At 56.5% G+C, this 26,240-nt stretch overlaps 2 protein-coding genes across 2 annotated transcripts; one reads left to right on the top strand and one right to left on the bottom strand.

The window, feature by feature from the left end:
- Positions 1-976: 976 nt before the first annotated feature.
- Positions 977-1,518, top strand: LOC101275074 (40S ribosomal protein S12-like). The gene has a single exon (XM_033425888.2). The coding sequence runs from the start codon at positions 1,075-1,077 to the stop codon at positions 1,471-1,473; it is 399 nt and encodes a 132-aa protein (XP_033281779.1). The 5' UTR covers positions 977-1,074; the 3' UTR covers positions 1,474-1,518.
- A 9,613-nt stretch (positions 1,519-11,131) lies between these two features.
- On the bottom strand, positions 11,132-25,080 carry TRIM8 (tripartite motif containing 8). The gene is made up of 6 exons (XM_004268521.4): positions 24,511-25,080; positions 15,199-15,294; positions 14,628-14,861; positions 13,326-13,357; positions 13,076-13,191; positions 11,132-12,722 (listed from the first exon to the last, which is right to left on the bottom strand). Exons 1-6 carry the CDS (start codon positions 25,078-25,080, stop codon positions 12,115-12,117), a joined length of 1,656 nt encoding a protein of 551 aa, XP_004268569.1. The 3' UTR covers positions 11,132-12,114.
- Between the last annotated feature and the right edge of the window lie 1,160 nt (positions 25,081-26,240).

Here is a 26,240-nt window from a genome sequence, read left to right as displayed (position 1 = left end):
AGAGCCATTAGTGCCAGCAGGGCAGGACCCTGGGTCTGAAGGCCGCGGCAAGTTGCCTCCTCTGGAGGGCAAAGACAATAACGGCCCGTTTCTCAGGCATCTCAGTCCCCGGCCTTCCGAGCCCACACCAGGGGTCTCCTCTGATCAATGCCGCTCCTTAGGGAGGCGCGGGGGGGGGGCGGGGGGGAGGGGTCTCTGTCCCAAGCATTGGGTGTCCTCTGTCCTCACGGCGGCACAGCTGAAGACTTTGTACCATGCTTTGCACAGACAGAAAAAAGGGAGAAGTCAGGAAAACTGCGGTTGACAAGGATGCTGGCAATTACCTAGTACCTAATACTGAATTTTCCTTTTAGAGAGGGTGCAGAGAGGGGAGTAGACTTGCCCAAAGCCACACAGTAGGAGGCAGAGTGGGCTCCAGTCCAGGGCTCTTCTCTCAGGAGAAGAGCTTGTCTTCCCCTCTGGCAGCCTCACTTCAGTGGCCTTAGAGACATACCAGCCTGGCTGGCCCCAAGGGCCAAGCTGTTGGCAGAATAGAGGGGAGCTGGAGGCAGGAAGAGAGAGAAAGTCCAGTGCTGCCAGGTAAATGGCAGGACACACACCTGAACTGCAAACAAACAATCATTTTTAATGTAAGTATGTCCCATGCAATATTTGAGACATAGGGACTTCCCTGGTGACGCAGTGGTTAAGAATCCGCCTGCCAACGCAGGGGACACGGGTTCGAGCCCTGATCCGGGAAGATCCCACATGCTGCAGAGCAACTAAGCCCGTGAGCCACAACTACTGAGCCTACGTGCTGCAACTACTGAAGCCTGCGCACCTAGAGCTGGTTCTCCGCAACAAGAGAAGCCACCGCAATGAGAAGACTGCGCACCGCAATGAAGAGTAGCCCCCGCTCACCGCAACTAGAGAAAGCCCACACGCAGCAACGAAGACCCAACGCAGACAAAAATAAATTAAAAAAAAAATAATACTCAGAAAAAGTCATTGTTCTCTTTCCCTGCCGCCGCGGAGCCGCGCGGGGGCGGAGGCGCGGGTGCATTCAAGATTTGGCTCCACCCGTAACCCACCGCCATGGCCGAGGAAGGCATTGCTGCTGGAGGTGTAATGGACGTTAATACTGCTCTGCAAGAGGTGCTGAAGACCGCCCTCACCCACGATGGCCTAGCACGTGGAATTCGCGAAGCTGCCAAAGCCTTAGACAAGCGCCAAGCCCATCTCTGTGTGCTTGCATCCAACTGTGATGAGCCTATGTGTGTCAAGTTAGTGGAGGCCCTTTGTGCTGAGCACCAAATCAACCTGATTAAGGTTGATGACAGCAAGAAACTAGGGGAATGGGTAGGCCTCTGTAAAATTGACAGAGAGGGAAAACCCCGTAAGGTGGTTGGCTGCAGCTGTTTGGTGGTTAAGGACTATGGCAAAGAGTCTCAGGCCAAGGATATCATCGAGGAGTACTTCAAATGCAAGAAATGATCAAATAAAAAAACTAGGCTCTTGTTCCTCAAAAAAAAAAAAGTCATTGTTTATCTGAAATTCAAATTTAACTGGCCATCCCAGTTTTTGTTTTTGTTGTTTTGCTAAATCTGGCAACTCTACTCAGAATGCTCTGCTGAATAAAGGCACAGTGAGATACAATCAAACTGTGTTCTCCGGAGTCAGACCCAGAGATCTATCTTTGCCCATCCATAAATCAGCTCTGTGATCTTGGGCAAGTTGCTTCCTTTCTTGGAGTCTCCCTGCCTCTTCATCTGTGAAATGGGACTAAAGCCGTAAGGAGATTTAAAAGAGATATAATGTCAGGCTTCCCTGGTGGCGCAGTGGTTGAGAGTCCACCTGCCGATGCAGGGGACACGGGTTCGTGCCCCGGTCCGGGAAGAACCCACATGCCGCGGAGTGGCTGGGCCCGTGAGCCATGGCCGCTGAGCCTGCGCGTCTGGAGCCTGTGCTCCGCAACGGGAGAGGCCACAACAGTGAGAGGCCCACATACCGCAAAAAATAAAAAGAGATATAATGTCGATAAAGGTAGATGTAGGGCCATGGCTAGCACATAGTAGGGACACTGCACCTCAGTTTCTTACCCGTAAAATGAGGTAATCACTTACCCTGTGGCGTTTTTCAGAGGATTAGATGAAGTTATGGATGTCCAGTGCAGAGTAGGTGCTAAATCATTTGTAGCTATTATAATAACTGGCAGACATTCTGGAGTCCAGGCCTTCCCAGGCCCCAAGACCTCTGTCCTCCCACCTCCCCTCCCACATGTTGCAAGGGCCAGCAGCCTTCCTGGCGGTGCTGGCAGCCCCCTCCTCTCTCTGGGGGCTCCCAGGGCGGCTGCAGCCACACCTCCTGCAATTAGATTTGTAAGTGGGAACAGGCTCTTGTCAGAGGCTCCTGATTGGCTCCAGGCAAAAACACAGTTTAGCACTCAGTCAAGCTGCATTTCAGGGCCTCTGTCTCTCTCCCCTCCACCTCCCCCTTTAATTGCAATCTGTTCGGTAATTTCCTTTTCCAACACTGCAGAACTCAGAGAAGCTGCGGCGCAGGAGCCGGTCAGGGAGGAGGGAAAGAGAGCTGCTGCTCCCTGCGGTGAAACTGCTGGTCGTGTGTGTGTGTGTGTGTGTGTGTGTGTGTGTGTGTGTGTGTGTGTGTGTGTGTGTGTGTGTGTGTGTCTAGAACCAGACACACATGGGTATGTGGGGATACAGCCAACAACCAGGCCCCTGCAGGGTCAGACCAGGGCACCCACTTGTACCAGTCACTTGGCAGTTACCATTTATTTAATCCTTGTAACAACATGGATAACTGTAGGCATTACCACTCAGTTTGAGGACAGGGCTCACAGAATCTGAATCACTTGCTCAGGATCACACCAGAAGAATGGGGCAGAGCCATAATTTTCACCTGGGCCAGTTTGACTGCTGGGCCCCAAGCTCATACCATGATACGTTTTCCCCTTCTGGCTTCTGAGCTCAGAAAAGGAGCTAAGGAATCCTCCTGCACACAGGAGCAGGGAGAGGTTTCTTTTCCCAGAGTGAGTAGCGGTATCCCAGGGACAAAAAGCCTTCGCTAAAGAAGTGAAGTCCTAATGACAGAAATGCAGAGAGCAAGCTGAGTCAAGGAGGGGCAAGTCTTGTGAGATAACTTGTGTGGATACCTGCAGCTGAGAGCTGCAAGGGTCGGGGGCAGGACTACCACTTAGCTCAGGGAACTGCTACTCCTGTTGCTCATTCACTGATTGGATCCCTTCAGCAGTCCTACAAGTTAACCATTTCTACCCCTTTCCCAGTTGAGGAAACCAGGGCTCTCAAAGGTTAAGTCACTGGCCTAGAATCACACAGCTAGGAAATGGCTTAGCTCGGGTTCCCATCAACTAGAAAGACCATCTTTCCCCAGGGCACCATCTTGACTAAACACAGGGCCGCGAACAGCAGGGAGCAGTGGGGAGCGGGGCTCCCGGAGACCGGGCCAGAGGCCTACCTCTCCCTCTCACTTTGCCACCCGCCTCTTCACGATCCACCAGACCCTTCTGCAGAGCCCAGAGGTGGCTGCTGCTCTGGAGGCCACCAGCAGGGGGGGCAGGTGGTGGCTGGCTCCACCCTGGCAACAAAGGAAAGAGGCCGGGGAAGCGGTCGCCCTTTGGGCCTCCCTTCTCCCCCAGGGCTCTGCAGCCCCCACCAGTGCCCTGGCCCAAAAGTAGGAGAGGGAGGGCTGCAGCGAAGGGGCAGCAGCCCTGGGAGCCCACTTACACCGCTGGAGGGGCGAAAGAAAGGAAGGGTCAGCTGCTGAGTCACACACCGACAATGTCCGCCCTGTCTTTCTTTGCCTTGTTAACGAAATGCGTGTTCCTAAGACTGGACAAGCCTGCCACCCGGGCCACTGCTGACCCATATGGGAAAGGATGCCCCGCACCGGGGTACAAGCCGTGGCACTAGCTGAGGGCCTCTCAGCCTGGTGCCTTTGTGTTGCGCACAAGCTGTCCAGCCGTACTTGGTGGCCCTGCCTATTACATCAGCCAGACCTCTCCTGGGCCGGGCTCTCAACACTCACATCCCCAACCCAGTCCCCAGTCCCTCCTGCACGACCTACTCTGGAGAGCTGGTGCCCATCAGCCTCCTTTCTTCAGCTTCCCTGGCCGCCGACAAGGCAGAATCCTGGGCCATGGCGCTGACACATCACTCCCAAGCCCCTCAGATTCTGTCTGGGGTATGAATGGGGGCTTCCCTGGAGCCTCCAGATGACAGGACCGAAGCACTTTTCCTGCCTGGATGCTACAGATGGCCTTTGGAGAGAGAGGGATAAGGAGCTTTGGCTTATAAGCAGCAGCCCATCCCGGGGCCAGCGGATGCAATACAGCCCAACCTTCCCCTCAACTCCCCCAGCCCTGGTGTGGGTTCAGCCTGGATTTCATCCTGACTCACTCCCTAGGCCCCTTTCCTACCCTGAGACCTCCAGATCTGCCAGAGCAGCAGGTTGGGAGGAAGGAAAAGAGGGAGGAAGGGGCATCCAGGGGCTGGGATGCTGATCCAGGCCCGGGGGGAGGTGTCTGCACAGCTGCAAGCAGCCCCCCTACCCCCGGTCTGTGAATGGGCACATCACCCCCTCCCACCCGCCTGCCACCGCTCCTGAAACAGTTGGTCCTAATGAGCACAAAGCAGGCAGGGCAGCTGTGTGCATTATCCATATGCATGGGGAGGTGTATATTTATCCTCACGTCCCACCCCACCCTGCAGCTGCTGCCAACCCCTATGCCAGGAGGGTGAGTGGGCACGAGCGCCCAGGCTGCTCAGGGCCCTTGGCCTCCTCTCCTCCCAGCCCTCCCTCCCCAGCCCACGCCCACAGCCTTCACTTGACCCATTTTGGAGGCAGAAGTTTGTGTGTGTGTTTGAGAGAGAGAGAGAGAGAAGAGAGTGCACACATCATTTCCCCAGTTGGTGCTTTTGATTTCCTCTGAAGTATCTTGATTGCGGACGTACAATGGCATCTTGCTGCCAGTGCTCCCTCAGCAGCTTCTGGCTCTGCGCCGCCTCCTCCCCAGGGCCAGGGTTTTCTGCTGACTCCGGGGCCCGCGGCTGGCTGGCAGGGAAGGAGCAGGCCTGATCCCGGCTTCCATCCCTCGGCCTGAGCAGCAGGACCTGGAAGCCTAGCCACGGTCCTTCCTGCTCCTGGGGCTGGGGCCAACCTGCACCCTGAGGCCCCCACTCCACCTCCTCTTTCACTTGGACCTCCCATTGCCTCCTAGCTGGTCCCCTTGCCCTCCACTGCCTGGCCACTCAGGCCCTTAATGCTCAGAGCCATTGTTCTAAAACTCAATTCCCCTGCTCAGATGCCTGCAGAGGCACCGCTGCTGTGGGACACGAAAGGTCAAACTGTTTATCCTGTCATTGAAGGCCACTCTGGTCTAACCTCAAATCTTTTTTGTGGACCTGTCAATCATGGGCTCTCACACATACCCTGAGCTCCAGATGAGCTACCCTCGCTGTCCCGCTACAAGTCCCCCACAATTTTATCTCCGCACCTGCCCTCACAGCGACCTCCTCCCTGGGGTGTCTACCCTCCCTCCTGTGCTTTGCGTACCCCTCCTTTAGGGCATGATTCAAGTCCTGCCTCCCCAGGAAGAGAGCCCGGTAGCCTCTAGCCCACAGGGCTCCCCTGTAAAACTCAGAGCCCCTGACAACCCAGGCATTTGGCATTCATTCATCCATGCATCATTCATTCCTTCGGCAGATATCTCTTGAGCAGAGGCAGAGCATCTACAGTGCCTCATGTCCTGGCCTGTTCACTCATGCCTTTCTGACCTCACCACTCCCTGCTCTGCCCCTCACCCACCTTTCCAGCCACTCGCCCACTGCTCTTCCTGAAACAAGCGTCTTCTGGCTCCAGCCTTCGTGGTTGTTCCCTCTACCTGGAACACTCTTGCTCCAAATATCCCCAGATCTTGCCTCCTCACATTCTCGAGGTCTCCACTCAATGTCACCTTCTCAGCAAAGCCCTCCCCGACCACCTCCATTTATAAAAACTGCCATGCCCCCTCACCCCTACTGACAAGCCCTATCCCCTTCACCCTGCTTTACTTCCCTTCATAGTACTTATCATCAGCTGACATTTATTGATTTCTTGTTTGTCAGCTGTCTCTTCCCCACTAAGTTATTAGCTCCAAGAGGGCGGAGTTTGTCTGTTTTGTTCACCAGTGTATCACCAGCATTGGAATAGAGGCCAGCATTAGAAGGACATCAATAATTATTAGTTGAATGAATGAATGAGTGAATGAATGAAACAGGTAACGTCTTACGCTCTGAAAAATAAAAAATGACTAATATTTCATGTCCTCCAGGGGCACACAGGCTACTTGGGCCTGCAGCCTGTAACCTGACACAATTAGTTAAAATACCAAGTGAGAGTGTTAAGTGCATGGGAGTGAGGTTGGCCCAAAGGAACACGAATATCATGATAGCTGTCAGTGCCTGAAAGCGGCCTATGCCATCACCATCCTGGCATCTCACATGCATCATTCATTACTCTTCATACCCCCTCTGGAGAGGGTGGGGAAGAATGTACAGAGGAAGTGAGACTCTGAGGTTCAGTAGGCAATCCAGGCAGAGGGATCAGCAGAGCCACTGGGGCATGGAACCACATGGGCTGCTGGGGGACTGACTCTAAGCCTATGATCTGATGGGTGGAGCCCGGGGAGCTGCAGCTGGTAGAGGTGGCATTTGGTGTGGCTGGAGAGTCCCTATCCATTAGGCTATGAGCGGCCCATTTGCTCAGTGCCCTGCAGCAGGCACACATATGGAGCATGTCCGATGACAACATCTGATTCACAACCAGGCAGCCAGGGCACCCACGTGTCAAGTGACTCACTGCCATTTTTTCCAGGTGGGCTAGAAGTCCACACCACCCTTAATGCTTAGTTCTTGGAAGCCTGCTCCCTCCTTCCACTTCTTACCTGCAATTCTGAGATGTTGCCCATACCACCTCTAGACCCCATTCTACAAACTGTTGAAAACTATGCCACACCCTACCCCCCACGTCACCCTCTTCTTGCCTCAATGTAAATAGTGAGAAATAACCTATGGCACTGAGCCGATGGATTCTCTCTCAAGAAAGACCCAATTGTTGAAGATCTAGTGCAAGGAGAAGTCATAAATATCCCAGTTTGCTGCAGTTGAGAGGAATTTACCACACAGCAATTAAGGAAAACTGGTTGCCTGTGGAGGAAACATTCAGACTCCCAGTGCAGAATTCTGGGGTAAGTCCACTGCCAAGTCCCTGAATCATAAATGCCAGGGACAGGGGATTTTAGGGAAGAAGCCCTGGGCTCGTAAAGGCCTCCCTCACTCAGGGGATGTGATTTCTCATACACAGGAGAATATGGTAGAGGCCAAAGCTCTACCCACCAGATTTCTGTTGGTTCTTTGTAAGAGCTTTCATTGTGGAAGTGTGTCTCGAGGTTGTACGTCACTGGAGGAATTCAAGCAGAGAGTGAAATCATCCTTCCTTGGAAGGGAAGCAAGCCTTTGGGGTGCAGATGGACAGGGTAGAGTATTGGGGGGGAGAAAGAGAGACGCCGAAGGAAGAAGCTGATGTTCTTAAGGCCAGGTCCCCTCCTGACCCAGGTCTATAAACCTCCCACCAGGAGCCCCCAACCCCAGCTGTCTCTGCCCTCACACTGATCTGTTTCCCATTCCCTGCAGCTTCCAGTGAAGTTTCTAGAATCTTAGCCCTGAATCCCAGGCTCTTGCCCCAGCATTTTGGCAGAGTATAGGGAAGAGGCAATCCAAGGGTGCCCTCTATTTCCTTCCTTGCCCCTTTAAATGTAAGAAACTGGACTCAGAGGGTACTAGAACCAGTACCAGGATCCTAGGTTCCAGAGCCCACTGTTTCTAAAGCACCTCCAAGGAAGAGATTTCCAACATCCAGCAGGAAGAGCCTCACCTCGGAAGAGGGCTAGAGTGTGGTGGGGTATGTCCAGGGATACCCAGGAATAATTTTTTTCCTCCCCTTATCCCACAGCCCCCGTTTCTTTGTAGGTCTAGAGCACTTAGGTTGGGGAAGGACCAAGCACTTAGGTTGGGGAAGGTCCTAGACCGTCCCCCAAACACACACCTAATTTACATAAGGCAGAGGTGGGATGGGGTAGGAAATCCCCCAGTGGGCTAGTCTGGTCCTGAAAGTGTTCATGGCCTCTCCCCACCCACCCTCATATGGGAGCAAATGAAGGTGTCTGAGGAAAGGGCATGGTGACAACCACAGGGTCCGAGTGGGTGGATGTGAACGGGGCCTGAAAGAATCCAGAAATTAGGTTAGAACGCGGGGGCTCGACCTCCAGAGAGGGCCCTGGGACGCTGACACAGCGGCCTCCCGGTTCAGGGTGTTCCCGGCTGCCCCATCTGCCTCCCCCGCCCCCAGGGTGCCTTTTGAAGCCGGGAGGGGACTTTGATCTGGGGTCTGCCCGACTCTCAGCTGGCCGGCCAGGTGCGCTGGGGGAGGGGCGGAGGGGCCGACCATACCCCCGGGGCTCCCCCTCCCCCGGCCCCCTGCACCCCGCCCCCTCCCCCCACCCCCGGGCAAGGAGACTGTTTCCGGCTGTTGCAGGAGGGCACCCGAGCACCCCGACTCCACGCCTTGCAGCTGTTCCCCAGCTGCCCGGCCCCACCCCAAAGACAGCTGGGAGAGAGGCTGGGGGCGGGGAGCGGGGCGCAGCTGCTCGGCTCCGGGGCTGGGACCGGGGAGGGCGGCGACATGAAAGAGCCTGGACCCGCCGGGGTGGCGGGCGAAGGAAGCCCCCAGGCGGTTGCCTCCCTGCGGGCTCCGCACATCTGGCCCACAGGAGCCGTCAGTGGGGAGGGGGAGACGCGCTCCGCTCCTGACCACCCAGCCCTGCCTGGAATGGGGAGGAGCGATCACCTCCCCGGAGGGCGGGGACGGGAGGGCACGGCCGGGCGGGGGCTGTGAGAGCAATATCTCGGAGTCTGAGCGGTTAGCCGAGGGAGGCACAGGGCGCGCCTGTGGCTGTGAGAGGTGTCTTGAGTGTGCAGGGTGAGGAAGGCCCCCACGCCTTCTCCAGCTGGCCCTGCTCCTGGGGCACCTCCAGCTTTCCTGGCCTCCTCTGCCCCTGACCCTTTTGGGAGGTGGGTGACAGCTGCTCCTGCAAAGCCAGGGACAGCTGGGTAGCTGGGGACAGCTGGATGGGGTGAGCGTCTCCCGGCTTCCCTGGCTGCCCAGGCACTCCAGGCCATACTACACAGTTAGCTGCTTGGCCTACAGCCTATGTGCCTGGGTGTCTATTTGCTAGGGTGGGCTTTCAGAGCTGGAACCTGGTGGGGTTCAAGCTCATCGCGCTACCACCAGTCTCCCCTCCATATCCCAGTTTCATTGATGTACCTGGAGAAAGAACCTCTTCCATCAGCTAAAACAAAACTAGGCCAAGTGGGAAAGAAATTGGGCAGCTTTCTGTCTTGGCTCCCAACTCCTGGCACAGAAGATGTCCCAGGGTTCCTGACAACCAGAGAAAGCGACAGTGAGTCAGGAGCAGATGTGAGTGGACTTAAATGTCTATCTGTCCACCAGCACCTGGCCCCAGGCATCCTTCCACCCTGGGTTGGAAGGGCACTGTGCTCCAGCCATCTGCCTCCCCTCAATAGCCCCAAACAGGTGCAGGGGAAGAGAAAGGGGCAGGCCAGCTGTTGTCATCGTGCTCCTGGCTCTGGCTCCTTGCCAAAGTGGGGAAGGGGGAGAAGTGAAGCAAGGGTCCACCCACCCCCACACTGAGTCATTTTCTACTCCCACAGGATGGGAAGATGGAGGCACTAGACCAACACTTTTGTCTGGCCAGCCCAACTGGCGGGGGGACATGGACTGACCATGCCCTCCAACTTGGGTGCTTATTTTTCTGAGAAGAGGGGTAACTAAGAGTCAGTGAGGGTTGGACCCCTGGTGCAGGACTTACCCATAGTTCCCTGTCTTGCTCTAGGCTTTCTGGGGCGGGAGGCATTCAGGCTCAGATTCTACCCAGACAAGGGGAAAGAGAATTAGGCACCCAGGAAAGGTTGACCCTCCTACTTTACACATAAGCAGATCCATGCAAAGTGTTGGGCAACAAATCAGAGATCCAGCAACCCCCTCACACCACTCCTGCTCCAACAGAGGAGGGCTTGGTGTGCCCCAGCCCCTCCTTCCAGCCCACGGGTCCCTGAGACAAGCAGGTCCCTGGCCAGTCCCTCATGGCAGCACTTCTCAAACCCCAGGATGTGTCAGAATTAGCAGAGGGTTAAAAATGCAGATTACTGGGAATTCCCTGGTGGTCCAGTGGTTAGGACTCTGTGCTTCCACTGCAGGACTGCAGGGAGCATGGGTTCGATCCCTGGTTGGGGAACTAAGATCCTGCATGCCGTGTGGCGTGGCAAAAAAACAAACAGGTTCCTGGGCCCTCAGTGATTCCAAGTCCAAGTAGGGCCCCAGGATTCAGCCCTTTTAACAAGCTCCCAAGCATGCTACTCTTTGAGCTCTGCCAAAGGGGATGAGGGTAGGATGTCTTTTTCACCTTGTTACCCTAGCACTGTGCCTCCCAGAGCACAGGATTTTCCTGCCTGCCCTCCCTCCATGCTCAGGGGCAGGGGCTAGAGCCCAAGTTACCAAAGGAAGCATGGAGCTGAGTGACCCTCCCTGCTCCCCTCCCCCAATGGGGGCCAAGGCTCAGTTAGACTAAATTCCAAGATAAGGTCTGCTCTACTTCTGTGCCCTTGGCCATACACAGTGCCTGACGCTTAGCATGTGCTTAATAAATATTTGTGGACTGAAGGAGGTAAACTCTGCAAGACTCATAGAAAGGTATTTCTTCCTTTGTCTGTCCTTGCTAAGAGCATGTTGGCAGAAACTCAAAGAGATGCCGGGGCCCATGCGGCCGGGGCTGGGCCTAGGAGGCCCTCAGCAAATATTTGCCAAATGAACCCAAGGCTGAGACCAGACGTAGTTAGTACCTGACGAACTGACGTTCACAGGCCTGGAATAGGCTAAACCCCGGAGAGAATCAAGGCAAGGAGGGCAGGGGCTTCCATCCCTAGAGGGGCCCCTCCCCACACCAACGCCTGAAGACCCCAGGCCTGGGGGAGTTAGGGGTAAGAGGCGAGGCAGGGAGTGGGACTGCGCCATTATGTTTATTAGAAGGTTGGATTTCGGTGTGTGCTCTAGACAGATTACAGAATAAATACCTGCGCCTTGAGAACAGGAAGTCCACGATTCATACAAAGTGCTCACTACAGGAAGTCGCTGTGTCAAAATCCAGGCAAGGACCCAACTCCGGGCAGCCCCTCCTCTCCCGCTGACCTCAACAAGGGCTGTGCTATGGTTTTTTATTTTATTATTTCTTTTATTTCTCTTTATTATTATTAATATTATTATTATTTGCTTTTGCTGTGGTCACTATCATTGGCAAGGTTCCTCTCCCCTTTCCTGGACATGGGGGTTCCTGTCTTTAAGATTCCATTCTGAGGCTGAAGGTGCCAAATGCTGCTTGAGAAGTGGCCTTTGAACTCCGTCTGGGAGGATGGTGAGAAGGAAGCAGGAGAAATCATTCTTGGTTTTAAAAAAAATTAAAAAAAAAAAAAAAGCCCCACAATCTACAGGTCTTTCCTTATTTAGTCAGTGATCAAACTGCCCAAAAGAAAAACAAGAGGAGAAGCAGGCCAGTGGACACTGGTCCCTCCTCCCAGGGCTGGCTGAGGAGAGTTGGAAACTGCCCCTACCCCCAAGGCTTTAGGGGAAGCTGAGGCTCCTTCCAGCCACGGGGGTGGGTAGGGGAAGGAGTGGAAGAAAAAAGGAGAGACAGAGAGAGAGAGAGCTCAGCGCCTTGAGGTAGACGCTTTCCCAACTCCAGAGCCACCTGCAGCCCCGGCCCAGGCCAGCTCCCACTGTCACCTCCGAGTCCAGGAGATTCGTGATAAAAAAAAAATCAAAACAAGCCCCAAACAAAACAAAATCCAAAAGGAAAAGACTTGGGGAAATGAAGGAGGAAGGGAGGGAGGACAGGAAGGTAGAAGGGCAGGTCTCTGGATGCGTCATTCCCAAGCCACTGGGGGCTGAGGCGGGGAGATTCCCCAGCGCCCCACCGCCCGCGTAGCGTTAGCTCGTCACGTAGTGTTTGGTGGACGGCTGCCCATACACCCTGTAGAAATCCTGGTGGCCAGGCTGCTGGGAGGCGTCGAGCCAGTCTCTGACCGCCAGGCTGGGAAGGGACTGGGGGACGGAAGGTGTGGGCGGGAGCGCATGTGAGTACTCCTGTGAGGGCACTGTCCAGGGGAAGTGGCCGGAGCGGGGGTAGGGCTGGTGGCCGCCATGGTTGGCCACGGAAGAACAGTAACAGTTGTCCACAGAACAGACGAGAATCTTGCGGCCCCCATACTGGGGGAGCATGGGCTGCTGGGCGGCGGAGCCATTGGGATACTGCGATGGGGGGAACACAGGACTTGAGTGCACTGGTTGGGCGCCGCCCGGCAGGGCCACCAAGTGCTGCGTGGAGCTGCAGGGGCCCAGGGGCTGCCCTGACTGGCCCTCGCCGCTGGCTGTGCTCGCTGCCCCATACTGGCTGCCCACGGGGCCCGACGACGTCTCTAGGAAACTGGCCTCAGGGAAGGCCGTCGAGTGCTTGCGCTTTTCCGCCCCAGAGCTGCTCACACCACAAGGGTACAGGGGGACGCTCTGCAGGAAGGGCACCGGTGTGCTGAAGGGGCCTGTGGAGAGTTTGGGCAAAAGTCGCTAAAGCCCCTGTCCCAGGCAACCCAGGCCTCCTCTCCCCCGGGGACATTTTCCATCTGTAGGACCAAGCACAATACATCATGCACCATCTTGATGCTCACTACTCCGTTAGCAGGCAGATACTATTATCTTTCCCATCTTACAGCTGAAGAAGCTGAGGCTCAGGGAGGTACTACGGCTTGCCCAAGGTCCCACAGCTAGAAGTAGCAAAGCTGGGATATGAGGAAAGGGCTATCTGACTAGGCCAGGCTGCCTGTCAGAAGGAAGGTTCTGGCATTTACCCCTGCCCAAAGGGTTCTCTCCCTTTGATTGAGGATCCCACCCTCACCTTCTAGCATCTTCCGTAGCTGCTTCTCCTTCTTGGCCACCTCGTTCAGGAAGAGCTTGGAATTCAAGTGGCCGATCTTAGGGGGAGAAAGGCTGCTGCCTGTACAGGTCTGGGTCCTGGGGGCAGTGGACGGGGCATCTGCTGTGAGGAGGTATCACCGGTAAGCCCGCCCTACCTCCCCGCAGTGGGCCTCGCCCTTCCTGCCCTCCCCCACATGTGTTCCCCTGAGGGCTGGTGGCCATCTGCTCACCTGTCCATTAGGATTTTCACAGACTTGGTGTTCTAGAGGGAGAGAAAAGGGTTAGTCAGTGGGAAAGGCAGCATGAGAGAGGGGAAGATGGAAGCTGCCCCATCCTCTCTCTCCCCAGGCAGGGCTGACCTTCTGATTCTGGCCAGAGTGTGGCGGGGCAGGGGGTGGGGTGTCTCCATTCTCAGAAGATTGAGCGCTTGCTATGTGACAGACAACACTGTAAGTGCTTTCTATACATCTATCACCTTATCTAAACGACTACCCTAGGAGGAAGGTTCTGCAAGCACTCAATCTTTTACCCCAAAAAATCTTTGGGGCAAGATGTCTTTTGGAATTTGGAATTTTTTGGACTTTAGAAGGGAAATATGATGCCCGTATCATAATATGTGATTACAGAGTAGGACACTGTAATCTAACACATCAATGTTTCTGCAGCAATATGTTTTGTTGTTTTTTTTTTTTGGCCACGCCTCGTGGCATGTGGCATCTTAGTTCCCTGACCAGGGATCGAATCCCTCCCCTGCACTGGAAGAGCAGAGTCTTAACCGCTGGACTGCCAGGGAAGTCCCAGCAATATGTTTCAATATTTGTACCAAGTAAAGATCAATAAAGGCCATAAATTGTCAGCATCAGTTCAGGTCAATTTTTGCTGTTAAATGAGCTGCCGGAACTTTTTTCTTTCAGTTTTCAGAGATTTCTAAAACTTTGGCATTGCGGGTAACAGATAATAGATCTGTATTATCAACCCCATTTTATAAGTGAGGGAGCTGAGGCCTAGGGAACATATATGACTTGCCCAAGGTCACAAAGCTAGAAGGAACAGGGTGGGAGGGTTTTGAATCCATGAAGGCTGGCTCCAAAGCCCTGTGAGCATACTGGTGGGGGGAACCAGTTGGGGAGCAAAGCATCACAGACTCCAATTTAGAAATGCCCCTTGGGGCTTCCCTGATGATGCAGTGGTTAAGAATCTGCCTGCCAATGCAGGGGACACGGGTTCGAGCCCTGGTCCGGGAAGATCCCACATGCCGCAGAGCAACTAAGCCCGTGCACCACAGCTACTAAGCCTGAGCTCTAGAGCCCGTAAGCCGCAACTACTGAAGCCCGCACACCTAGAGCTCATGCTCCACAACAAGAGAAGCCACCGCAATGAGAAGCCCACGCACCTCAATGAAGAGTAGCCCCCACTCGCCACAATTAGAGAAAGCCCGCGCACAGCAACGAAGACCCAAGGCACAAAAAAAAAAAAAAAAAATCTTAATAATGCCCCTTGGGTCCCACCAGCCGGTCCCAGGCCCAGCCCACCTTCATGAAGCTGACGTCCTCCGTCTTGTCGAAGAGCAGCTGCAGGGAGCCCAGCAGCTTCTTGGCCTCCTGCATGCGCTCCCCGAGATGCAGCGCCTGCGCTGCGTTCTCGCTGCAGAACTTGGCCTGGGCCTTGTCCAGGACCTCCACCGTCTGCCGCAGGTCCTCATCCAACAGCTGGTGCAGCTTCTCGTATTGCAGCCGCACTTCCTCCTTCAGTTGGCTCACCTTCTCCTGCGGGCACCGGGGCAAGAGTGGGTGGGCAGGTAAGTACTGGGGACTTCAGGCTGCTGCTCCTGCCTGTCTCACATCCTGGATGGGGGAGTCTGGGACCCCAAAGCCCCAGGCTGCCCAGGGCTCCCAAAGGCAAAGTCTGACCTGCCAATCCCCCACTGGTAGCACAGGGCTCTGGACAGGTACCCTGGCACCAGTGGGGGGCTCATCCACTGACGGTTCATTGAATGACTGACCAAGGGATTCCGGCATAGAGCCGACCACACAACAGATCCTAGCCCAAGGCCCAGTACCCAAGCCGCCCCCCACCTCATACCATGGGCTTGGGCTTAGCTACCTCCACCAGGCGCTTGTCTGACTCGAGTTTGTACAGCTGGTCCTCAATGTCCTGCTCTCGCTCCTCCAGCCGGTCCTGCTGCTTCATCAGCATCTTCTGCAGAGACAGTTGGGGTAGGGGCATCAGAGGAATGGGTGAGCACCATCCTTACCTCTACAGAACAGACTCATCCTCTGGATCCTTATTCCCAGACGACCTAAAATTTCTGCCCCCCCAACCCCTTCTGGCTCCCATGCAATCCCAGGGGCCTGGTGACAACTGTCTGGCCAGCCTGTCCCCAGGACGAAAAAGCCTGGAATGCTTCCCACACATATCTAAACCATAAACTTTCTGAGGGCAGGGTCAGGCCTGCCTCTTTTGTAAGCACTTTTCCTGTATAGACTTACCTGATCATTCTAGTAATGCTATGAGATACATACTATTATTATCCTCATTTCAGAGAAGAGGAAACCAGAAAGGTTAAGTAATTCACCCAAAGTCACACAGCTAGTATCAGAGCTGGAATACAAACCTAAATGACCAGGTAGTAGGGTCTGTTCTCATCCAAGTCATGCTGCCTCTCTCTGGGGAGCACCATCTCAGAAATGATGCAGAGGGTCACACAACCTTCCCGGGTCTCACAGGCCCTCTGGCCCGGTCCAGAGATCTCACCTGACGTTTGCCTTACACTTGGGGGGCATAAAGCCAGCCAGCTGCCCCCTTGCTTGCTCTTGATGCTGAGAGCTAGGCCTCTGAAGTCCTTGCTAACTCCCTCAGCCCCTCAGTTGGACCTGGGTGGAAAGGAAACTCTGGCTCTCCTAAGACCCAAGGTCAGTCTGCTGGAAGGTTCAGAACAATGCTGCTCTTCTCAGCCCTTAATCTTCTGTCTCTACAAGCCCTCTCTTCCCAGACCTGCCTATCCCAGCTGTTCCAGCCGCCCTGTCATCCTCCCTTGCCAGATACACCTCTTCAAACAGGGTCTCTCTCCTGCCCAAGATCCCTCGATGACCCCTCCTTCCAAACTCTGTAGGCTTTCTTACCTACAACCTGACTCTCCCAGCCAGGTGGGCTGGTATCCTGTCCCTGACACTGCAAATCTGAACTCCATGCACCCAGCTGGTGTTTTTCTGCAGCCCACAGTGCCTTCTCCCCATCCCTTGTCTATCCTTCAAAGCCCAGCTTAAGGTCCTGCTCCTCTAGGAAACTTTCCATGGCCCCTGCTCGGAGTCTGTGCAGGACCCTCCCTGTCTTGGCCATACAAGGGGCTGTCACATTCTGCTCTCCCTCTGTAGCTGTGCTGTCCAATACAGTAGCCACTAGTCACATGTGGCTATTTCATTTTAAGTTAGTTAAAAATAAATTAAATTGAACATCAGTTCTTCTGTTGTACCAGCCTCATTTCAAGTGCTCAATAGCTACATGCAGCTAGTGGCTAATGTACTGGACACCACAAACACAAAACGTGACCATCTCACAGAAAGAGCTATAGGAAAACACTATTCTATAGTCTGACCAACTGTGGTCTAATCTCCAAACAAAACTCAAGACCTCTTGAAAACAGGGCTTTGCTGCTGCATTTTTCCACTTCCCTTCCTAGCCGGGACCCACAAAGGCCCCAGCACCCTACAGATGCATAATGTGTTTCCTGAATAAACCCATGGGTTTTGCACACAAAACAAGGTTTGCAGAGCAGATTGCACAGAACCTACCTCACAGCAAGTGTCCACTCAACAAGAAGTGGTTCTTTTTCTTCCTCTGTGTGGACCTCAAAGTGACCCTCAAGTTTGACCCATGACCCCCACTCCTGTCCACACTCAGCTGGCTTCCAAAAGACAAGCCGCCACCAATCCCTTCCTTATTCCCCCAAACCCCTTTACATATGGGGAAACCAAGGCCAGCCAGGAGGGTTCAGCGACCCTGTTTTTTGTTGGTGGCTGCCCTAGAACCAGGGCCCTGGGGACAGGAGGACGCAGGGGGTGAGGCTCTCAGATTCTGAGCTGGGAAAGCCTGGGGCACCCCGCCCCCCCGCAACAATTTGACCTTTCAGTGACCCAGGACAGTACCTTAAGAGACAGGAGATGTTGCCCTGCCCCCCACCCCCAGCCCAACATGCACATGGATCTGCTGCCAGCCTGAGAGTCAGAGCCTGTAGAGAAACACAGCTGGCTGGGCGCAGGAGCAGAGGTAGTCACACACCCTCCCTTCCTGTGAAACTGCCCCCAGTCACGTGAAAAGGGCAGGCGGCACCCCACAGTATGGCCCACCCACATGCATACAACTGCACGCACACACACAAGCACACGCCACCACCTGGGCCCTGAGATCCCCTCAGGCACACTGTCACACACACACAGCCCTGCACAGTGAAGGCTGGCCCTCCTGAAGGCCCCCGATGACTGAGGGAGGCCTGCCTGAAGGCAAGGTGGCCAGGGTACCACCAAAGGATATGAGACCTTTTCACCTCCCCTGTTACAACTGACCCTCCATTTTTTGCCTGCTGGCTGCCTCGTCCCCACACTCGGGAAGCAGTCCCTCCAACTTGGATGTATCTCAGGCTCCAGGCCACTCCTGCCTTCCCAGTGCCCAGGATATCCGAGAGCCCAGGCCCCAGCCACACACACACATCTGTGCACCACGGTCTCCTGGCCCAACTACTTTTCATGACCAAACCCACTGGTATCAGAGTAGAGGTGCACCTGTAGCTAAGTCCCAGACGAGGGGCAGAAGAGAGGCAGCCCCAGATAGGATCTCAGCCCCACTTCCCTCAGAGGCCTGGAATGGGGCTGTTCACTCCCACCCTCTAGGCCCGTGGGAGGCCTCTGTCCCACTCCCCTGCAACCCGTTCAGGGAGTTCATGGCTGACCCCTCAGGGCACAGCCAAGGGAGGCACTTCCTGTCTTGTCCTGGGGAGTGGGGCTCAGCCCCTTGCGCCATCTAGGCTTTTCTCAGATCCTTTCCTGGCAGCACGGCCACGCTGGGACCCTGAGGTGTCTTCCCTTGGCTTCCAGGTCCAGGTCCTGGTTCCTGCCTGCCCAGAGCCCTCTGGGGTGGAGCCCAGTCCAGGTCTAGCAAAGGCAGTGGCCACACTGCCTAGCAGGTGGCTGGGTTTCATTGGCTCTCCCCCAGCTCAGAGGCCATCGGGCTTCTGTCTCCACTACAGAGGGAAGGGAAGGGCCAGGAATAGGAAGAAAACTGGCCAGGGAATGCCAGCCAGGGAGGGCTGGGCGGGGGGCCCACCATGGCCAGCTCACCCTTGCAGGAACGGTGATCCCTCGGGGCTAGGTGCTCTTAATCCTGCCACAGCCAACACCGGGGGGAAGCAGGGGGCGGGGGGACACTGCTACCTCAGGCACTGGAAAATCGGGGTGGTGGGGAGGAAGGGAAATATCCACTTGCTGCCCCTTTAGTACCCCTCACCTCGATTCCACCAATGAATGAATCAGGTTGCTGAGAAGCTGGGAGATGGGGAACAGAGGAAGCAAAGACCCCTCCCCACTACCAGCAGCCTCCTTTCCATCCCAACCTCCCAGAACTACTGTGAGCTGAGGCTCCACTGCCCACCTGGGAAAAACCCACAGCTGAGAGATTTCCCAGCTTGATTCAGGGCAAGGCCTCTCGGTGTGGGGGAGGGCACCTTACAAACTGCTCCCAGCCCAGAGTGGGTCATCTGGATTGTGGCACACCTCAGGTGTGCAGGTACAGAGGGGAGACTAGAATGGTCTAGACTAGGAGCACTTGAGGGACCAGGCCTCCAGCAGGGGCAGGGGCAATTGGAGGCCCAGCCCCACGCTACACCTGCTGGCCCAGGTGGGACCTGCTTACTGCTGTCCCTGTCCTTCCCTAAGGACCTAAGGCCTTCCACGGTCTGCTCCTGGGTCTGTGAGGGCAAAAGCATCAGGAAGACTTGGGGGCACACCATTCCCACCCCTCCAGACCCTCATATCTGTCGCCTAATGTTCTAGACTCTGCCTTGAGCTGCTCCTCCAAAGCCCCTCCCAGCCTGGGGAGGGGGGCAATCATGAGCCCCTCACATTCCTGCCCTGGGAAAGCCTCACTCACAGCCCTCTGGAGACTGACTGGCCAGGCCCAGCTGGCATTTTTGATGCCAGACTGGACTGGGCAGACGGGTAAGGCCATTGGGACTCTAGGCTGTATAAAAGTTAATAAATGATAATAATAAAACCCTCAACTCAATCTTGAAGAGAAGCAAAGTCAGGAGGGAGCAGGGCCCCAGGATCTGGGCCAGAGGCAGACCTCAAGTTTGTAGATGGGACCAGAGCTGGGACCAGCTGCCCCTGTGATGGGGTGGAGGCGGGAAGAGGGCGCTGGGCTGCTGGAGTACCTCTGCCTGCTGGGATCCCTGCCCAGATGACTCTCATGCCAGCTCCAGCTCTGGATGAAGCCCCCGCTCAGAGCTACCCCCTCCTAACCTCCTCCCCAGCTGCCAAAGCCACCCCCCACTCTCCCACATAAGCCCTTGTCCCAGGAATACGTCAGCCTCCCCTCTCCCTGGGCCACAGCACTCCCTCCTGGTCTCAGCCTTAGTTGTCCCTTCCCATGCCTCAGCCCCTACCTGGGGCTACCATGTGGACCCCCAGGCTGCGGGCAATCACAGACCCAGAGAGAAGAGGCTACAGAGCAGGAACCAGGGACAAGGAGAAAGGCAGCACCTCGGAGGCAAGCCCCGGCAGACCCCAGAGAGGGTTTCCCAGCTGCAGAGTGGAATTAGCTTTTGCCATGCAGAGTGCACTGCTCTGGGGCAGCAGAACAAAGAGGCGAGAGAGAAAGCCCCCCTTTGTCTGTGTTTGAATGCCAGGCCAGCCGGGAAGGAAGGCTTTCCCAGAGCCAGGGATGAGGCCAGCCAAGCCTGCCTGCTCGGTCCAGGGCTGGGGCCCAAGCCGGGCTCCCCTTCTTCTTATGACCACCCCAAATGCCCACAACACAGCATCGCAGGATCCATCCGGGCTTCCACCTCCAAAGCCCACTACAGGCAACGAGCTCACCGAAGGTGAGTCTCCTCCCCTCCCCAACACCTCCACCAGGTGAGAAAGTCACACAAGACTCACACCCACCAACCAACTACCATCAGGCAGGAACACACTAGCGCTGTCAACGACAGATACGTGTGCACACTCAACTTCAACTCGCAGGTGAACGGCAAGCAGGGCACCCTCCTCTCGCTCACACACACACACACGTGCACGTCTTCCCGACCCCACAGCCACACACAAGACAACTCCGTAATTAAGTCAGTCACTCACATTGCACCTTCTCAGAGATACACACGTTGAGATACAAAAAAGTAGTCCCACGTGAGATGCACAACCAGACGCACTAGTTACACACGCGCACACAAACACCTGCAGACAGACCTGGATGCACAGGCACCCGGAGCTGCAGCACGCAGAGTCATCAGCAGGGCGTGCATGACAGGCGTCTGGTCTGCCTGTGTCAGCAGGATCCTGGGGTGGAGGTGGGGGGCTGGGCCTCCGCCTCAGGCTCCTCTGCCCAGGGCCAGGGAGGAAGGCCAAGTCAGGCCCCCTCTTCCCGATCCTTCAAGATGGTCAAGGAAGGAGCAGCCACTTGACCCTCCCACCTCCCACCCCACCTGAGACCTCAGGATTATGGTCGGGGGCAGCGGAGAGCAGTGGGGTCCGTACCGCCTGAGCCAGGCTGCAGCCACAGCCTGGCTATAGCTGGGCCAGGGCGGCCCTCACTCCCAGAGCCCACCCGGAGACAGACACGTGGGGTGGAGACCTAGGATCCCCTCCAGGGTCCCAGGGCAGCCCCTCCGGCCATGGACAATGTGAGCAGGATGACCTCACCCCCAGCAGCTGCAAACCCCAAACTGGCCCAAGAAGTGGGATCCTGTCCCCAGAGAACATCTCCTCTCAACTCTAAACCTTCGAGAATGCAAGGAACAGGGTCCTGCGCACATTTCCAACCTGTCTGGGGTACTAGGAATGACACAGAGGCACAACTATGACCTGAACACACACACACACACACACACACACACACACACACACACCCTGCGTAGCCCTTCACAGATATAACTAGGCCTTATCTTGGAGGTCATGAGATAGAGGTGCTCCCAGCTCATACCAGTCCCGAGTTCCTCACATGAACCCCTAAACCCAGGGGCTGGAAGAGGGTTTGACCACCTAGGGCCGCCACACCTGAGTGCACCTGGATATCCCAATCTTGGGCCCTTAGCCTCCCATAGCCCCAAGGGAGAACACATTTGGGGTCTAGGCATGTCTTAGAGTGTTCTCTGCGGTCTACCCAATGGGCATCCAGGCCTCATGGCAACGTGGCTTACACATTGGCTTCCCAAGGGCAGAGTGGGGCAAGGACTTCGAAGGCCTGACTCTGAGACCCCCGGCTAGTCCCCTGCTAGGCGGAAGCCCTGCTTGCATTCCTGCTGGGCCCCAGCTCTAGGCCGCTGCACAGGTGGGTGCTTTGAGTGTGCGTGTGGAGGACCACCAGGGGGAGATTGATCAGCGTTTCCTATTCCTAGCCAGTAGGCCATTTCAGCAGCCCCTGCCCCTCCCTGGGACAATGGAAGAGGAAGCACAAGAAGCAGAGCTATATCTTAAGGTGTGTGCCACGTTTCCATGCTTCTGCTCCTGTATCTGGGATAATTCTGTTGCCTTCATCCGTGGTACCAGCAGAGGCCCTTTAAGACAGACTCCCTCCCACAAGGGAAAAGAAGCCCAGGAAAACACCCCTCCCCATGGCTAGCCTAGAGAGGATGGAGTGCAAAGGGTTCTTCCATTCAGGTTCTTTGTGGCTCACCCCTTCCCCTGAGGGTGGGGCCCCTCTTCCTACTCGTTCAATAAGTCCAACTCACAGTGAGTGGCACTGGGCCATTGAAGGGTTTCCAACTCCAGTGCCCTGGGACACCAGAGAGAATCTGGAGGGCCTGGGGTAGGGGAGCCTGGAGAGGGACGAGACTCAGGCTGTGGGGCACAGATGCTGAGCGCACAGAACTGCACATCTGGCTGTGATGCAACCCACTACTTCTGAGCCTGCCCACACCAGGAACAGGAACGAACACAAGAACACACACACACACACACGCACGCACGCAGACGCACACACATGGAGCTGCTGACAAAGTTCAGGGCCTGCTTCCATCCAGTTCCTTCCATGAGCTGGGGGATCAGGGACCTGCCGGTAGGAACCCCAGGGTATACTCTGCGTATGTGTGCCACCCCCCATCCCCCAACTATACAGACAGGAGACAGGTGCATTTGAGGGCAAAGCAGACAGTCTCAAAGACACTCACAAACACAGACCCACATCTAAAGACACCCTCTTACTACCAAATCAGGTAAAATTGTGTTTTCTCCCCCACCTAAATGAAAGACACCTGAGCTCACACCCACCAACCAACCACCGATACAACTAAGGGCAAAGCCGCGGGTGCAGGCGTACATTCACTCATCACCCTGGTTGCTGTCCCCTCTTCTGTGCCTTTCAGCCCCATCTCCACCTTTCCCTTCCTTTCATTTTCCACAGTCAATCCCAGGACAGAGAACTGGACAGCCTTCCTTTCTCCTGCCTCTGCACTTTTCCCAGCCTCCTCCCCAGCCCTTGCATCTTTATTAATAGCAGCAGCTTCCCAATACTAGGGAAAGTCTGGGCTCTGCCTGCCCTGGGTGGGGGGCGGAGTACACTAGGGGCTCATTTGTTCCCCTAGGCCTCTGCCTTTTCCATCCCTGGTGGTGGGGGGAGGCTCTTCTCTCCATCCCCCACCCACACTTCCTTTAAGAAACCAGAGGCTCTGTCCTGGCACAAAACCCCAGATCTAGCCCATCCGATTAGAAACTAATTATACAGCAAATTTTATTTGTTATCCCTGCCCTCAGCCTGTGGCAACCCTCCTGCCTTTTGTTAGTGGTATGTGTATGTTTTTTAATTGCTGAACAGTGACTCATTCTGACTGGTCCCCCTACAGGAAACAGCCCCCATCTACAACCGTCCCCTGCTCAGAGCTTCCTCATAACCAAGCTCCCCACTGGCCTCCACTAGCCTCCAGGGGCCCCCACCCATAAACACTCCCAGTCCTACCAAAGCCCAACCTCACCCCCATGATATCACACCCAGGCCCCAAGCTGGGGCTTGAGATGGCTCAGACAGTCTCAGGCCAACCCCTTCTTTCTGGTATGACTCAACCCTGAAAGCCAGGGGACCTGGGAGGAACCCAGGAGGAGCCCCCCTCCACTGAAGGGGACGGAAGTATTGCTTCAGTCCAGCTCCAAAGCCAGGCCAGCCCCAGAGGCCTGAGGGGGAAGGCGGTTTTGACATTGGCTGCTGCTACAGGGTGTATACAATGGGAGGGGATGCGGTTCCGTAATCACCCAGCCGGCAGCCCAGGGGAGCCAGCTGCCTGAAACCAGATTGCAAGGCGGCTCAACCTTAAACCCACAGGATTCTTCTTCCATCTTCCACTTCTCCTCCCCAAATGTGGGAGGGCTGTGATAGAGGGCTGGGCTGGGAGAAAAGCGCTCAGAGTGATGAAGACATACTTTAAGGTGTGTTCATGCAGACGCGTGCAATACGCACAGGCACACAGTGGGCAGCGATTCTCACACATGGAGAGCGGGCTATGGGGAATAATCCGAATAGCTGAGATGCTGTCCGGTGATGCTGTTGGCTGTCCAGGCCTTGGCCAGATAGATACCAGGAGTTCTGCTCTCCCTCCGGAAGCTCCCCCTCCAGCCCCCCGCCCCCCCCCCAATGTGTTTCCACTAGGGCTTGAAACTAACATGGCTGCTTTTGTTTACTTCCTCATTGGTATGCCAGCATCATGGATCATGTCAGCCACAGCAGCGGCACCAGGACACTCATTACATAAACAGCAGCTGGAGAAGCAGGACCTGGGTCACTCCCTTTAGTGACTTCCCGTAGGGCCTACGGAAACAACGCCAGGGGAGGGAGCTGCGCGCAAAACAGAAAAGCAACAGCCAAACTCTATCCCTGACAGCCCCACACCTCAATTCTATAAATGCCTCACAAGATGCCCCCTATGAGCACAGGTGCAGGAATATCAAGTACCGATCGGGGATCCTACTTCCCAGGACCTTGCCTCCAAACTTAAGGAGGAGTTTGTAAGGGAACCTCTGTCCTGATGTCACAAGAGTCAGCCTGTCCGGATGGGTGATCCCCAGGTGGTGGGGGGGGGGGAGAGAGAGAGAGAGAGAGAGAGAAAGAGAGAGAGAAAGAGACCGAGAGAGGGAGAGAGAGAGAGACAGAGAGAGTGTGTGTGTTTGTGTGTGTGTGTGTGTGTGTGTGTGTTGTGCGTGTGTTTGTGTGTAGGGTACTTGCCCGGATCTCATTCCTCCGGATCTCCACGTCGCACACCGAGTGTCCCTGATGCGCACCGCTGTAGTAGCAGCAGTACTGGCACACGGCCACCTGCTCGGCCTCGCAGTGGTAAAGGCGGTAGGCGTTGTGTTGCGGGCAGCTCCAGGCCCGCACGTCGTCCGCCTCCACCAGGAGGTGCCCGCGGGCGGTGGAGGGCTGCTGCAGGTGCGTCTGCACGTGGGACTGGCAGCAGGGCGCCTCGCAGCGCAGGCAGACCTTCTGCGCCGGCAGCGGGGGGCCACGGCGGCAGAACACGCAGTGCAGCGCCGCCGGCGGCTTCTCCACGTGCAGGGCGTTGAACTTCTCCACGATGTTGGTGAGCTTCAGGTTCTTCTCCAGGCCCGGCTTCTGGTTGTAGGCCTGGTTGCACTCTGGGCAGCGCACCAGGCCGCTGTCCTTGGCCCACGCCTCGCCAATGCAGCCCCGACAGAAGTTGTGTTTGCACGGCAATTGCACCGGCTCCACGAAGACATGCAGGCAGATGGGGCAGATGAGCTCCTCCTCGAAGCAGTTCTTCCAATTCTCCGCCATAGCGGCTGCGGGCAGGGGGCCCGGGCAGGTCTCCCCAACTCCTCAACTCTGGGGGTCCGTCCGGTGCCACTACAGGCCCACCAAGCCCCGAGCTCCGGGCCCCGGCGGCCCCGAGAGTCGCTCAGTCACCAGCGCCTTCCGCGCGCCCGCCCCCCAGAGGAGGGAGCCTCGGTCCTCACGCAGCGCGCGCAGCCGGCTGCGTCTCCTCCTCCTCCTCCCGAGCGCCTAGCGGGAGACCGCGGACTGCGCCAGGGCCGCGGCCGGGGCACCAGCCCTGGAGGGGAGTGCCGGGGTCCAAATTCCATATAAGAGGCCGCCTCCCGATCGGCGCGGCTAGGGCAGCGGCGGCCCACGGCCTGCACTCGGCCCCGCGGCTGACATTGGGGCGCGCCCCAAGGCGGACAGAGCCCGGGAGCCGCACACTTCCTCCAGCGACGGCGGCGGCAATGGTGGCTCTCTCCTGGCTCGCCGGCGCCGCGCCTCCCTCGCCTCGTCCAGGGTCTGAGAGGCCGGAGAAGCGAGTGCGGCCGCGCCAAGGACTGCTAGATCCGGACCAGGAGGGCGAGGCAAGCCGGTCCCCGGGCCGCGGCGCGGGCGCCCCCCGGCTGGCCGGCCGTCTGCGGGTGCGGGCTGCGGGGCGCAGGCGGGCCGACTCCGGGGCACTGCGTGAGCGCAGGGGCAGTCATTCAGATGAAATTCCAGTCCCCGGCCAGAGACACCAGCCCGCCTCTGCCTTCCTCCTCCCTTCACAAATAGAAACGGAAGGGGGAGGGAGAGAAGTGGAAAAAAAAAAAACCAACCAGAAAGGGAGGGAGAAGAAGCCCCGTCGGTGCTCCGGCCTGACCCCCTCGTCGCTACTTCTGCGTTCCCCCGAGGCCCGGCGCCGGGCGCCCCCGCCGCGAGAGACCCCGCTCTCCGTCTCCGCGCTGGGCGGGCGCCCCGGCTCTGCCGAGGAAAACAAGGATTGATCAAACTAGAAAGGAATTTTTCTCAACTGCTAATGAACAGGAGGCTCGGCTCCCGGCCCTCCCCTCCCCCCGGCCCTCCCCCTTCGCCACCCCGGCCCCCCTCCCCCCCCCACTTTCTTTTCTTCTCGGCCTCTCCTCCGGCCTTCGGGGCTGCGGTCGGAGCCAGCCCGCGGCGGCGGGGCCGGGCCAAGC

This window comes from Orcinus orca, chromosome 14, assembly GCF_937001465.1.
Source record: "Orcinus orca chromosome 14, mOrcOrc1.1, whole genome shotgun sequence".
In the NCBI taxonomy this organism is placed as follows: domain Eukaryota; kingdom Metazoa; phylum Chordata; class Mammalia; order Artiodactyla; family Delphinidae; genus Orcinus; species Orcinus orca.
This window is presented reverse-complemented; position numbering and strand designations above follow the sequence as displayed.